The sequence below is a fragment of the Otolemur garnettii genome, unplaced genomic scaffold, assembly GCF_000181295.1.
Source record: "Otolemur garnettii isolate 467f Iridium unplaced genomic scaffold, OtoGar3 scaffold00070, whole genome shotgun sequence".
NCBI lineage: Eukaryota > Metazoa > Chordata > Mammalia > Primates > Galagidae > Otolemur > Otolemur garnettii.
Window position 1 is genome coordinate 9,145,690 of NW_003852465.1, and position 14,130 is coordinate 9,159,819.

The 14,130-nt window shown below is 44.6% G+C and overlaps 2 protein-coding genes across 2 annotated transcripts in view; one reads left to right on the forward strand and one right to left on the reverse strand.

Annotated features, from left to right (window-relative positions):
• CCDC65 (coiled-coil domain containing 65) overlaps positions 1-12,109 on the forward strand; it is a 14,640-nt gene extending 2,531 nt beyond the window's left edge. The window contains exons 3-8 of the mRNA XM_003793592.1: positions 8,517-8,686; positions 9,205-9,343; positions 10,255-10,452; positions 10,638-10,856; positions 11,472-11,621; positions 11,707-12,109. Coding sequence (XP_003793640.1) covers positions 8,517-8,686; positions 9,205-9,343; positions 10,255-10,452; positions 10,638-10,856; positions 11,472-11,621; positions 11,707-12,018 — 1,188 coding nt within the window. The 3' untranslated portion in view covers positions 12,019-12,109. The remainder of the gene's footprint in view (positions 1-8,516; positions 8,687-9,204; positions 9,344-10,254; positions 10,453-10,637; positions 10,857-11,471; positions 11,622-11,706) is intronic.
• A 356-nt stretch (positions 12,110-12,465) lies between these two features.
• The window catches only part of FKBP11 (FK506 binding protein 11), a 4,635-nt gene continuing 2,970 nt past the window's right edge, over positions 12,466-14,130 (reverse strand). The window contains exon 6 of the mRNA XM_003793593.3: positions 12,466-12,703. Coding sequence (XP_003793641.1) covers positions 12,486-12,703 — 218 coding nt within the window. The 3' untranslated portion in view covers positions 12,466-12,485. The remainder of the gene's footprint in view (positions 12,704-14,130) is intronic.

Genomic DNA, 14,130 nt, shown 5'->3' on the forward strand with positions numbered 1-14,130 from the left:
TTTTTTTTTTTTTTTGAGACAGGGTCTCACTCTTGCTCAGGCTGATCTTGAACTCCTGATCTTAGATAACCCACCTGCCTCAGCCTCCCAGAGTGCTAGGCTTATAAGCATGAGCTACCTCGCATTATACTTTTAGAAGGACTCACCCCACTAGTTACCCTACAGCTTTCTAAGTGGCTTTTTCAGACCCTTGTTAGGAGTTATTAAACACTTGAGAAGAGTTGCAGCAGGGTTCATTTAGGGAAGCTGAGAAGTTGGCCAGGTTTGCCCTTGAGCCAATTACTTCTTCCTGCCCAACACCTTGCAGTTTATGATTATAGTCCTTGCTTTAGGTACATCACATGCTGCTAATATTAAGCACATTCAGGGTCATTCCATTTCACATATGAAATGTGCAAATGTTAGAGATTCTCACTTGCTATCTCTACTTCTTTCCTTCCTAATTATCCTGCATGGCACAACAGCTGATTTCTACCCTTCTCAAAGAAATTGCTCTGGTAAAGGCCATCAGTCCAGAATAACCTGATCTCTGTATGGCACTGACATTCTGGGTCATGCTCTCCATCTTTAAACTCTCCCTTGGCTTCCATGACACTCTGGAATTTCTTTTGCCTCTGGGACATATACATCCAGTACCCGCTGTGACTTCATTTTTCTCTCACCATACCCTGAACTTTAGCATTCCCCAGATTTCTGAGTCTGACCATGTCACCCTCTGACCATTTGTCTGGGGCCTAGACCAGGGGTCCTCAAACTTTTTAAACAGGGGGCCAGTTCACTGTCCCTCAGACCGTTGGAGGGCTGGACTGCAGGCCCTGGGATGAGTTGGCTGATAAGCAGGACAGACAGTGGCAGCAAAAACACCCAGCAGGCCAGATAAATGTCCTAGGTGGATTGCGTGTGGCCTGCAGGCCATAGTTTGAGGACGCCTGGCCTAGACAATCTTACTCATTACCCTGGCTTTTAATACCACTTATGTACCAATGACTCTCAAGTCTATATAATACCAGCCTGGATTTTTCTCTTGAGTTCCAAGTCTTTGTATTTAAACTTCATAGATACCTGTTTCTGGCTGATGCACTGTCCCCAAAATTCAACTCAAGCTTCTGCTTCCCCAGATAGTCCAGTCTCCATCTTCCACAATGTGGCCATCCTTTTACTTTTATTGGGGTGGCTGGATTCACCAAATCACCTAACCCAGAAATCTGGGAAGGAATCATCCTAGGTTTTCCTTCCATCCCTGACCTTTGCTATTGCTAAGTTTTGTATAAATATTCTATTTAAACATTTTTCACAGCCACGCCCTGCTCTCCTTCCCCATTTCAGTGACCCTGAATAAGGTTGAGGAGATCTCCATAGGTAAAAGCAGTTCTGGATTTCTGAAAAATTCAGCCATCCTTATGCTCTTGGGAGGTTCTATCTGGACTATTGCAATAGTTTCCTATTTTCCAAATGATTCTCTGCACAATGACCAGGATTATTTGTCTAAAGCAAAACTCTAATTCTGTTACTCCACTGCTTAAATCTTTGGTGGCGCCCCTCATCTATAGGAAAAAAAAAATCCAAATTCCATGGTAAGAACACCAAAGCCCTTCATGATCTGGCCCCTACCTATACCTTTCAAACACCCAGCCTTGTGTCTTACCTTAGTAGCCTTTGCATATGCTGTTCTATCTGGAATTATCCTCTCTATCTCTTAGTCTTCCTGGCAAACTTTCACTCCTCCTTCAAGATTTGATATAAATGACATGTCTTTGATAAAGACTTCCCTAGTGCTGTTAGTAAGATGTAGGCACTCAGTCTTCTATAGCCCATTGTCACTTAATAAAGTATCAACCTCATAGAAATGTCCATATTGGCTTGGTGCCTGTGGCTCAAGCAGCTAAAGCACCAGCCACATACACCTGAGCTGGTAGGTTCGAATCCAGCCTGGGCCCGCCAAACAACAATGACGGCTGCAACCAAAAAATAGCCGGGCGTTATGGCAGGCGCCTATAGTCCCAGATACTTGGGAGATGGAGGCAAGAGAATTGCTTGAGCCCAGGAGTTGGAGGTTGCTGTGAGCTGTGATGCCATAGCACTCTACCCCAGGGGGACAACTTGAGACTCTGTCTCAAAAAAAAAAAAAAAGAAATGGCCATATTATATTGTGATTTTCTGTTTATATAACTCTTTTCCTATTAGATTATAAGCTCCTCTGGGAGCAGTGACATACCTTTTGATTTCTGGAGTTTTGTTTGTTTTTTTTTTTTAAGGCAGAGTCTCACTCTGTTGCCTGAGCTAAAGTGCCATGGTGTCAGCCTAGCTCACACCAACCTCAAACTCCTGAGTTCAAGCAATCCTCCTGCATCAGCCTCCCAAGTAGCTGGGACTACAGGTGCCCACCACAATGCCAGGCTAATTTTTTTATTTATAGTAGAGACAGGGTCTTGCTCTTGCTCAGCTAGGTCTCAAACTCCAAAGCCTAAGATGTCCTCTTGCCTCAGCCTCCCAAAATCCTACGATTACAAGTATGAGCTACTGTGCCCAGCCATCCTTTCATCTCTGAATCTTCAGTATACAGCACAGTGCTGGTACATAGCAGAGGTTTGGTCACTATTTGTTGAGTGAGTGAAGTCTTCTGCCATCAGAACCTATTTCATAGGATTGTTTTTTCATCCTAAACATACAAGAGAAAAGCTAGCTTTCTGTAGAGGTCATTGTCCTTAACAGTGGGTGGACCCAAAGTGCGTAGGATCATGTGGCATTCAGTAAATGCTTTTCTGTTTTACTTCATTTTAATTGGTTTTACTTCTTTGAAGGTAATACATTCACACTGTTCAAAATTCAAAAAATAAAAAAAGTCATATAAGCTCAGTGCCCATAGTGCAAGTGGCTAAGGAGCCAGCCACATACACCAGAGCTGGCGGGTTCAAATCTGGCCCAGGCCTGCCAAACAATGACAACTACAACCAAAAAAAATAGCCGAGTGTTGTGGTGGGCACCTGTAGTCCCAGCTACTTGGGAGGCTGAGGCAAGAGAATTGCTTAAGCCCTAGAGTTTGAGGTTGCTGTGAGCTGTGATGCCATGGCGATAGCTTGAGGCTCTGTCTCAAATAAAATAAAATAAAATAAAAAATAAAGGGCATATAAAGAAAACTTTCCTCCTACCCAGTGTTCCTCCCAATAATCCTAGTTTCATGAGTAAACCTTTTCTCTTTTTACACAAATGATACTATTACATATTATTCTGCCCCTTGCTTTTTTCACTTAATACATCTTGAGGATTGTTCCACATTGTCCCAAAAGAACTTCTTATTCTATGTTCTTATAGTTGCATAATATTCTGTATTGTAGTTTAGTATGTTATTTTGTCTTCTGTATGTCCTACGTTTTAGTTGAGTCTAGATGGTTGGAAATGTTGTGTTCTTTTATTAGGTGGCACAAAATGTTTAGTTATCTCTCTTTTTGTAACGTTCAGAGCTGTTGATCATCCATTAATTCATTGTGGATTGACTGCTGATTTTCTTTTCTTTTTTTCTTTTTTTAGAGACAAGAGTTTCACTTTGTTGCCCTTGGTAGAGTGCCATGGCATCACAGCTCACAGCAACCTCCAGCTCTTGGGCTTAGGTGATTCTCTTGCCTCAGCCTCCCAAGTAGCTGGGACTACAGGTGCCCACCACAACGCCCGGCTATATTTTTGTTGCAGTTTGAACCCACCACCCCCCGTATATGGGACCAGTGCCCTACTCCTTGAGCCACAGGCACCACCCAACTGCTGATTTTCTAATATCATTCTTTTTTCATTAGCTTAAACACTTCTATTAAGAAATACTTCCCATCATTTGCCATTCAGTTACACAGAAGGATAGCTTATATAGAAGGCAAGATAAATGCTTGATTCTCTTTTTTCCCTGCATTTTCCAGTTTAAAAAAAATAAAGAGGCTTGGTGCCTGTAGCTCAAGCGGCTAAGGCGCCAGCCACATACACCAGAGTTGGCGGGTTCAAATCCAGCCTGGGCCTGCCAAACAACAATGACAACTACAACCAAAAAATAGTCAGGTGTTGTGGCGGGCACCCATGGTCCCAGCTACTTGGGAGGCTGAGGCAAGAGAATCACTTAAGCCCAGGAGTTGGAGGTTGCTGTGAGCTGTGACACCATGGCACTCTACCTAGGGTGACAGCTTGAGGATCTGTCTCAAAAAACATAAAAAATAAAATTGAAAAATAAAAAGAGGGTGGCGCCTGTGGCTCAGTGGGTAGGGCACTGGCCCCATGTACCAAGGGTGGCAGGTTCGAACCTGGCCTTGGCCAAATTGCAACAAAAAAATAGCCAGGCATTGTGGCAGGCGCCTGTGGTCCCAGCTACTTGGGAGGCTGAAGCAAGAGAATTGCCCAAGCCCAGGAGTTGGAGGACGCTATGGTACTCTACCGAGGGCGATAAAGTAAGACTCTGTCTCTAAAAAAAAAAATATATATATATATATATGTATATATGTAGAAAGAGAGGGGGGGGCTGGGGTGGCACCTGTGGCTCAAAGGAGTAGGGTGCCAGCCCCATATGCCAGAGGTGGTGGGTTCAAACCCAGGCCCGGCCAAAAAAAAGTATAAAGAGGCTGGGCAAGTTGGCTCATACCAGTAATCCTAGTATTTTGGGAGGCTGAGGCAAGATTGTTTAAAGTCAGAGGTTCAATACTAGCCTGAGCAAGACTGAGACCCCCATCTCTATAAAATATAGAAAAATTAGCCAGGTGTGGTAGCACACATCTGTACTCTCAGCTACTACGGAGGCTGAGGCAGGAGTCTGCAATGAGCCTGGATGACAACATTGCTTTATCCTGGATGACACAGCAAAACCCTATCTCCATAAGTAAATAAATAAATAAATGGGGAAAAATGAATTGTTTGTCTAGCATCCACAAATGGTAAATTATTTATATTTTTTGAGACAGAGACTCACTCTGTCACCCTGGGTAGAGTGGCATGGCATCATAGCTTATAGCAGCCTCAAATTCTTGAGATAAAGCAATCCTTTTGCTTTAGCCTCTTGAGTATCTGGGTCTACAGGCACCTGCCACAACACCCAGTTAGTTTTTCTATTTTTAGTAGAGATGGGGTCTCCCTGTTGCTCAGGCTGGTCTTGAACTCCTGAGATCAGGTGATCTACCCACCCAGATATCCCTGAGTGTTAGGAGTACAGGTGTGAGCCACCATGCCCAGCTGGTAACTGATTTAATTTTTATAATTTTTAAGAATTTTTTTAGAGACAGGTTCTTACTCTGTCACCCAGGCTAGAGTGCAGTGGTGTAATCATAGCTCTCTCTAACCTCAAACTCCTGGGCTCAAGTGATCTTCCTGCCGCAGCCTCCCAGAGGACTACAAGTACACACCCCTGTACCTGGCTAATTTTTTTTTTTTTTTTTGAGACAAAGTGCCACTATGTTGCCCTCAGTAGAGTGCTGTGGCATCCATCACAGCTCACAGCAACCTCAAACTTTTAGACTTAAATGATTCTCTTGCCTCAGCCTCCCAAGTAGCTGGGACTATAGGCACCAACTACAACACCCAGCTATTATTGTTATTATTTTGAGACAGAGTTTCACTATGTTGCCCTCGGTAGAGTGCCATGGCATCACAGCTCACAGCAACCTCCAACTCTTGGGCTTAAGTGATTCTCTTGCCTCAGCCTCCCAAGTAGCTGGGACTACAGGTGCCCACCATAACACCCAGCTATTTTTTTTGTTATAGTTGTCATTGTTTAGCTGGCCCAGGCCGAGTTTGAATCCTCCACCCTTGGTGTATGTGGCTGGTGCTGTAAACATTGTGCTATGGTGAGCCACAGTGCCCGGCTATTTTTTGGTTGTAGTTGTCATTGTTTGTCAGGCCTGGGTTGGATTCGAACCCGCCAGCTCTGGTGTATGTGGCTGGTGCCCTAGCCACTGAGCTACAGGTGCCGAGCCACCCAGTTATTTTTTTGTTGCAGTTGTCATTGTTGTTTAGCAGGCCCAGGCAGGGTTTATACCCGCCAGCCCCAGTGTATGTAGCTGGCGCCCTAGCTGCTGAGCTACAGGCGCCAAGCCTACCTGGCTAATTTTTATTATTATTATTATTTTTTTTTTTAGAGACAAGTATCTTGCTACATTGCCCAGGCTGGTACCAAACCTCTGCCCTCAGACAATCCTCCTGCCCTCACCTCCCAAAGTGCTGGGATTATAGGTGGGAGCCACCACACCCAGCTGATTTTGTTTTAAGTATTCTTATGAACTATAATCAAACATATCATATTCTTCAATACATTGCATTCTTTTCCTTACTGATGCCCAAACTGTCCCTTTTTTGCCATGCAAGTGTTTCAGATATCTATTGGTATATACCAAACCACTCCTAAAATTGTGGCTTAAAACAACAATTTATTCTTATTTCTCCTGGTTCTGTAGGTTGAGTGAGCTAAGGGTGGTTTTACCTTGGGGTCTCTCAAGCAAGAACAATTTCAGTCAGACATCAGATGGAGGTGTGGTCATTTAAGGCTTGGCTGGGATGGATGTCTAAGATGGCTGGCAGTTGATTCTATCAGCTGGGAGCTCAGCTGGCTATTAACTTCAATGCTTTCACATGTCCTCTCCATGTGTGTTGGGCTTCTCACAACTCGGCAGTTGGATTCCTGGAGGGAGTGTCCCAAGAACAAGCATTCCAAGGGCCAGGAAACAGAAGCTGCCAGGCCAGTCAAGGGCTATGCCTTGAACTGGCATATGTCACTTCCACCATTTTCTATTGATCCAAGTAGTCACATGGTCTGACCAAATTCAAGGACATCAAAGAAGAGACTACCTTTTGATAGAGGAGTGGCAAAATCAAATTGCAGAAAATTGGCCAAGTGTAGTATGACTCATGCCTGTAATCTCAGTACTCTGGGAAGCTGAAGCAGGAGGATCCCTTGAACTCAATAGTTCAAGACCAGCCCAAGCAATAATGCGACCTCCCTATCTCTACCGAAAATAGAAAAAAACAGCCCAGCATTGTAGCAGGCACCTGTAGTCCCAGGTGAAGACTGAAATAGGAAGATCGCTTGAATTCAGGAGTTTGAGGTTGCTGCAAGCTAGGCTACGACCATGGCACTCAAGCCTGGCAACAGAGTGAGACTCTGTCTCAAAACAACAACAACAACAACAAAAACACCCAACTTGCAGAAAATTGTAGAATTGTAGGTTGGGAGATATTGCTATGCTCTTCTTTGGAAAATAAAATCTGCCACAGTGAGCAACTTTATATCAGTTCCTAAGTCCTTCTGACACCACCTATTGGTCTTAGATAGTTTCTTTGCTATTTTGCATTATAAGATACCCTAGGTTCATCTTATTTTCTGCCTCACACCTCAAATCAGCTATTTCTCCAAGAATCTCTGGTTCAGGGTGGTGCCTGTGACTCAAAGGGGTAGGGTGCCGGCCCCATTTGCCGGAGGTGGCAGGTTCAAACCCAGCCCCAGCCAAAAAAAAAAGAAAGAAAAAGAATCTCTGGTTCATTTTATTAGTAGCTTCACAACTATAAAGGCTTTCTAGGGATCCTTGATGTCATTCTTGCTTTACATTCAAGAGTGAAGGGAGGCCGGGCATGGTATCTCATGCCTATAATCCTAGCACTCTGGGAGGCCAAGGCAGGTGGATTGCCTGAGCTCACGGGCTCAAGACCAGCCTAAGAAAGAGCTAGACTCTATCTCTAAAAATAGCCAGGCACTCTGGTAGACACCTGTAGTCCCAGCTACTGGGGAGGCTGAGGCAAGAGGATCACTTGTGTCTAAGAGTTTGAGGTTGCTGTGAGCTTAAAAAAAAAAAAAAAAAAAGAGCAAAGGGGAATGGGCCAACCCAATGGCTCACACTTGTATTCCTAGCACTCTGGGAGCCCAAGGAGAGAGGATCCCTTAAGCTCAGGTGTTCAAGACCAGTCTGAGCAAAGTGAGACTCTCTCTCTACTAAAAATAGAAAAATTAGCCAGGCATGGTAGTGGGTGCCTGTAGTTTCAACTACTCAGGTAAAAAAAGCTTGGTAACTGTAGCTTAGCAGCTAGGGCGTCAGCCACATACACCAGAACAGGCAGGTTTGAACCCAGCCCGGACCTGCCAAACAACGACAACTACAACAAAAATATAGCCGGGAGTTGTGGCAGGTACCTGTAGTCCCAGATACTTGGGAGGCTGAGGCAAGAGAATTGCTTAAGCTCAAGAGTTTGAGGTTGCTGTGAGCTGTGATGCCACGCACCAAGGGTGACACAGTGAGACTCTGTCTCAAATAAATAAATAAAATAAAATAAAGAGTGGGTGGATTTCTCCCTAGCCATGAATCTCTACCCACCTGCACCCCAGGTGGAATAAAAACCACTTTGATTGCAAAAAGAAAGAGTTAGGATTCCTAAAGCCAAAGAATTGGCATTAGGAACTAAGGAAAAAATGCCATCATGCTATCCAGCAGGCCAGTTGAATATATTTTTATTTTCTCATATAGATTCCATTCAGCTAAAATGGCAACTCTCTCTTTCCTTCCCAGTCTTTAGCTAAAGACCTGTCAGAAGCTGAAGAGCAGTATGCCCATGCCCTGCGCAGCCACTTGCACAATGTTGACCAGCTTTTGGCCCTGCAGAGGTGTCGGCTTAACCTCCTGGAGGAAAATTACAGCATGGAACTGGAGGCCCTAACCAAGGAGTTTGAGACAGAAAGGTATGGGGCCTAAGAGATGGGGAATTAAATGCAGGGGAGTGCCCACAGTCTGTGTCAGTCTGCTGCCAATAAGCAAGTGGCAAGTACGTTGGCACACTACCTTGATTATGACATGATCCCCAGCAGAGATTTTGAGTTCCTTTTAAACAAACTCAAGTTTAAGCTTTCAGCCTTAGCTTCCCTTTACCCATGTCAGGCCCCTATCCATATCCCTCACCACCCCCTTTCAACCATCAAAATTCTACCCAGCTGGCAGGGAACAGGGATGTGAGGGAGACTTCTCACTGTAACCTTTTGTGCTTTTTCATTTTTTGTATGTGAACATACTACCTATTCAAAAATCAAAATAAAACAGTCCATACTTTTTGGCCCTAAAAGGAACAGAGCCCTCTCTCTCTCTTTTCTCCTTCAGTACCTATGAGTTGGTACCATTCATATAGTTTTACTGTATACTACATTGAGCGGCTATTCTTGGTCCATATGCTTTATCCCTCAGAGGAGGGTCTTATCTCCTGCAGGAAGACAATTATTGACCAGCATGACAAAGAGATTCACTACCTACAAGATGTCTTCATGGCCATGGAGCAGAACTATATAGATTCTGAGTATGAAAGCAAGCTGGAGTTCCAGAGCATGTGGGATGATCTCAAAAATAAGGTACAGAGGGAGAGCAGATGGGCAAGAACTAGGAGAGAAGTGAGAAGAATGCTCAAAGCAACTAGAGCTAGAAGTGACCCCTTAAACCAACACAGTCAGTAAAAAGTCTGTTCCCACTGTAGGTACCCCTATTGCTTTTTGTTATTTTATGAAAATTGGTTGGGAGAGAGGACTATTCTTAAATGTTAAGGAAATGCATTTTGGAGCTAAAAAGGCACCAAGAACATCATCTGGCTTCACCCTGTGTTTTGCAGATGAAAAAACTAAGGCCCCAAAACATAAAATGACCTGCCAAAGTCATGCTGATGGTTTGTGGCAGAGCCAGGAGAATCTAGGTTTGGCCCAAAGAGCTTTCCACCATACTGGAGGTTGCAGACTTAGCCAGCCCACAGATCTAGGTTTGGGTGTGAGGTTCTATGTCTTTATTTTACCCTAAAGTGTTTTTTGTTTGTTTTTTTGCAGTTTTTGGCCAGGGCTGGGTTTGAACCTGCCACCTCTGGCATATAGGGCCGGTGCCCTACTCACTGAGCCATAGGCGCCGCCCCCCAAAGTGTTTTTTAATAAAAATTTTGAATAAGTAATATCCTTCATTTAAAAACTGGAGAGATGTCACATAAAAATCCAAATTTTCAGCTTCTCTTGAAAAATTTAAAGATGTGCAACACTCATGTGGAGCTGAATGGCTGCCCCTCCCCTCCCAGATGGAGCATTTCCTCTCCAGTTTGCCACAGGCCCCACCCAGCCCACAGCACTTATTTATATCATCTGCATGGTCTTTGTAAGCATTTTCATTGGCGACCTCTCCACTAACCTATGCTATAAACAGTTCACAAGGGTGAGGTTGCTGATGAAAGTGAAAGGGCACTAACAGGGTAATTCCAAGCATTAACTATTTTGGGGCCACTTCCTAGAATTTAGAAGAGAAGCACTTTCTAAGAGTACAATTGGAGAACACAGTGGAAGAACTCTGGAAAAAGTTTCAGGATGCACTCAAGAATTACACTGAGGCCACAGAGGATCGAAAGATGGCCTTTGAGACCCTGAAAGTGAAAGATGAGAAGAGCTCCAAAGAGATAGAAGCACAGATGAAAAAAATACAGAGATTACAGGTTAGTATAGCTGTCTGGAAATACTCACTGCTTTCCTTGCTCCTTTAGCCTGTTTGCCCCCAATTTCCACTGGGCCTGACTGGGAAAAGATGATATGCTCTGATTACTGTTCCCAGGAAGCCCTTTTACCTGTCTCACTCAAGACCCTCAGCTGGTCGAGTCTTTCCTCTACTTTGTTCCTCCAGGATGCCATAGTTATTTTAAAAGGCAAGATCATTATACACAGCCGTGAGAGTGAAGATCAGAATGAGTATATCCGTAACGACAAGGAATTGATCCTTCTACAACTGCGAAAATTTAAGGCCCAAAGGACTCAGACCCGGGCCATATCCCAAGAGAACTTAGTCAAACTTACCCTGGAAAGTAATGCCACTCTCAAGGCCCTAAGGAAAATTGTTGATAAGGTAACATAGGAGGGAAAGTAGTCAGAACAAAGCCTTCCTGCAAGGAGCAAGGGACTTGGGAGAGGTAGAAGAGGGCTTCTTCCTGCTTCCTACCTGAGTGGACACTTAAAATACTTTTTTAATTCCACATTTCTTCTCTTTCTTATATTTTAAGTGAAATGAATTTTTATAATATTCTAGAGGGTGCCCATACCTCAGTGGTTAGGACACCAGCCACATGCTCCAGAGCTGGTGGGTTCAAACCCAGCCCAGGCCTGCTAAACAAACTATTGAAAAATAGCCGGGCATTGTGGCGGGTGCCTGTAGTCCCAGCTACTAGGGAGGCTGAGGCAAGAGAATAGCTTGAGCCCAAGAGTTTGAAGTTGCTGTGGAGCCATGATGCTACAGCACTCTATAGAGGGCAACAAAGTGAGACTGTCTTAATTTAAAAAAATATACATATATAATCTAAAATCCTTGCCACAGTGCCTGTTACACAGAAAACACTGTGTAACACACTCTTATTACCTTTGTCTCCCATGTAGATGAATAGTTTTCTTGGGTTTAGTCAGAGGAATTAACTCAGCTATTTCTCCCCTCCACCTCTTATTAATAGTCTCTTCCTGCTTCCAACAGGGTGAAAAGATTCTTAAACTTGCTGAAATATGCAGGAAATTTGAAACAGAGGAAGAAAAAGTGCTGCCTTTTTATTCATCAGTATTGACTCCTGCAGAGCAGGAGGGGATTGAGAATGACTTAGGAGAGCTTACTGAGGAGCTTGCAAAGGTAAAGGCTAGGGGATGTTGGGGCTTTGGGCAGCATTTGCTAATGGGTCCTGCTGTACACCTTCTCCCTTTATCTCAACTCCCAGGTGATGGTGGACTATAAAGGGATGGAGAATTTCTGGAAAAGATACAACAAAGTGAAACTGGAGCAATTGAGCCTCCAACACAGACGAGTCCAGCTGTTGGAAATCAACCAGAAGCTGCGGGAGATGCTAAAGCAGTACTTGGATGGCATCTCAGTGAGCGACGAAGTGCTGAGCCAGCTCAACCCACTCTTCATAGTCAACCACCGAAGCAACCTGCCCTTGCCCACACCTACAGCCCTGCCAGGTGACAAGAAACATCCAACTACTTATAACATCACTGAAGCAGCCCATGTGATCTCCCATACCCTGTGACCCAATGAGAAAAATCTCTTTTTAACCCTCCAGAGATTTTTTTTTTTTTGAGACCTCAGGACTTTTCTATTAAAAATTTCCCTGGAGTTTATGAGCTGCTTATATCTTTGTGATATTAGATAAGCAGTTTGCTTTGAGGACACTAGGAATATTGTGGGCCCCAGGAATAGAGATAGTAGCTAAGTAACTACCAGGAGGCTTACTGCTCAATGAAGGAGTGCTCCTTGGAGTTAGGCACCAAGGAGCCAAAACCCATTCCTTAAGGACGTAGAGATCCTATGGAAAGCTTCAAGACCAGGACCTTAGAGTAAAGACAGCAAGAGGAGGCCAGGGGAATAGGTGATCCAACCAGCCCCATGCCAGGCAAGATCCAACTCAGAATGCCTTTTTACCTCACTTACAAATGCAGGCTCAGAAGGTATCAGGTGAAGAATGCAAAGAAGTTTTGTTTTTTTAATTACCATTTATTATTTCTTTTTGCTCTTGTTTCGTTTTTCTTCCTTGAGCTTCTTTTTGGAGACTTTAGGTCTATTAGCCTTTTTGTATAAGTGATACCCAATGAGGCCAAGGAGGGCTGGCACCATGGCCATGCCTACCACAGGCAAAATGCCCTTCACTAGCTTTTGCCAGTAGTTTGCCCGGTTCAGTGCAATCAGCTCCACATCATACTGCACCACTGCATCAGCTAGAGAGGCAAAGGGGAGTGAGTGTTAGAATCTTGGTACATTTTATCCAGGGCTCAGAACCTGCATGAATCAGGTGGGCTACATCAAAGCCAACAACTATTAGGCCTAGCACTCTGGGAGGCCAAGTGGGGAAGACTACTTGAGGTCAGGGGTTGGAGACCAGCCTCATCATAGCAAAGCCCTATCTCTATTAAAAACAGAAAAACTAGCTGGGCAAGCATGGTAGCAGGTGTGGCAGGTGCCTATAGTCCCAGCTACTCAGGAGGCTGAGGCAGCAGAATTGCTTGAGCTCAGGAGCTAGAGGTTGCTGTGGGCCTATGAGCTGGGCTGAGGCGCCAGCAATGGAGCCTGGATGACAGAGTGAGACTGTATCAAAAAATACTCAATGGCTCGGCACCTGTAGCTCAGCGGCTAGGGCACCAGCCACATACACCGGAGCTGGCAGGTTCAAATCTAGTCTGCGTCTGCCAAACAACAACTACAACCAAAAAATAGCCGGGGGTTGTGGTGGATGCCTGTAGTTCCCACTACTTGGGAGGCTGAGGCAAGAGAATCTCTTAAGCCCAAGAGTTGGAGGTTGCTGTGAGCTGAGGTGCCACAGCACTCTACCAAGGATGACAAAGTGAGACTCTGTCTCACAACAAACAAAACTCCAACAACTATGTAGCCAGCAAGATTTTTTTTTTTAATTGAAAGTCTCATTTTGTCACCCTCAGTGAGGTGGTATCATAGCTCACAGCAACCTCAAACTCTTGGGCTCAAGTGATTCTCTTGCCTTAGCCTCCCTAGTAGCTGGGACTACAGGCGCCCACCACAACGCTCTGCTGTGTTTTTTATTTTTATTTAGCAGGCCTGGGCCGGGTTTGAACCCACTAGCACCGGAGCATGTGGCTGGTGCCCTAACCAATGAGCTATGGGCACCCAGCTGAAGCTGGCAAGATTTAAATGTGAGGCTGAATTTCCTTAGACAAAGGCAGAGGAGAATCACAGGCAGAGGCCGGTGATAGTCAACAACACGTGTGGCTCAGGTTCAGTGAGAAGTCTTAGAACCCTTAGTCTACACTAACTATGCCCCATTTCCAAACAGCAACATGGATAGCATTTTGCAGGGCTGAAATCAACTGTATTTAAACTAGACTTTTAAAAACTCCACCAACAAATGAGCATATGCAATATGATTAATAGAAAAAACAAGAGTTTCAACATCAGAGCTGGAGAGGAAGAAGGTTGTTGCTTAAGAAGTAAGGGGACTGGCTTGGCGCCTGTGGCTTAAGTGGCTAAAGCGCCAGCCATGTACACCTAAGGTGGCGGTTTTGAATCCAGCCCAGACCCGCCAAACAACAATGATGGCTGCAACCAAAAAATAGCCAGGTGTTGTGGCGGGCGCCTGTGGTCCCAGCTACTTGGGAGGCAGAGGCAGGAGACT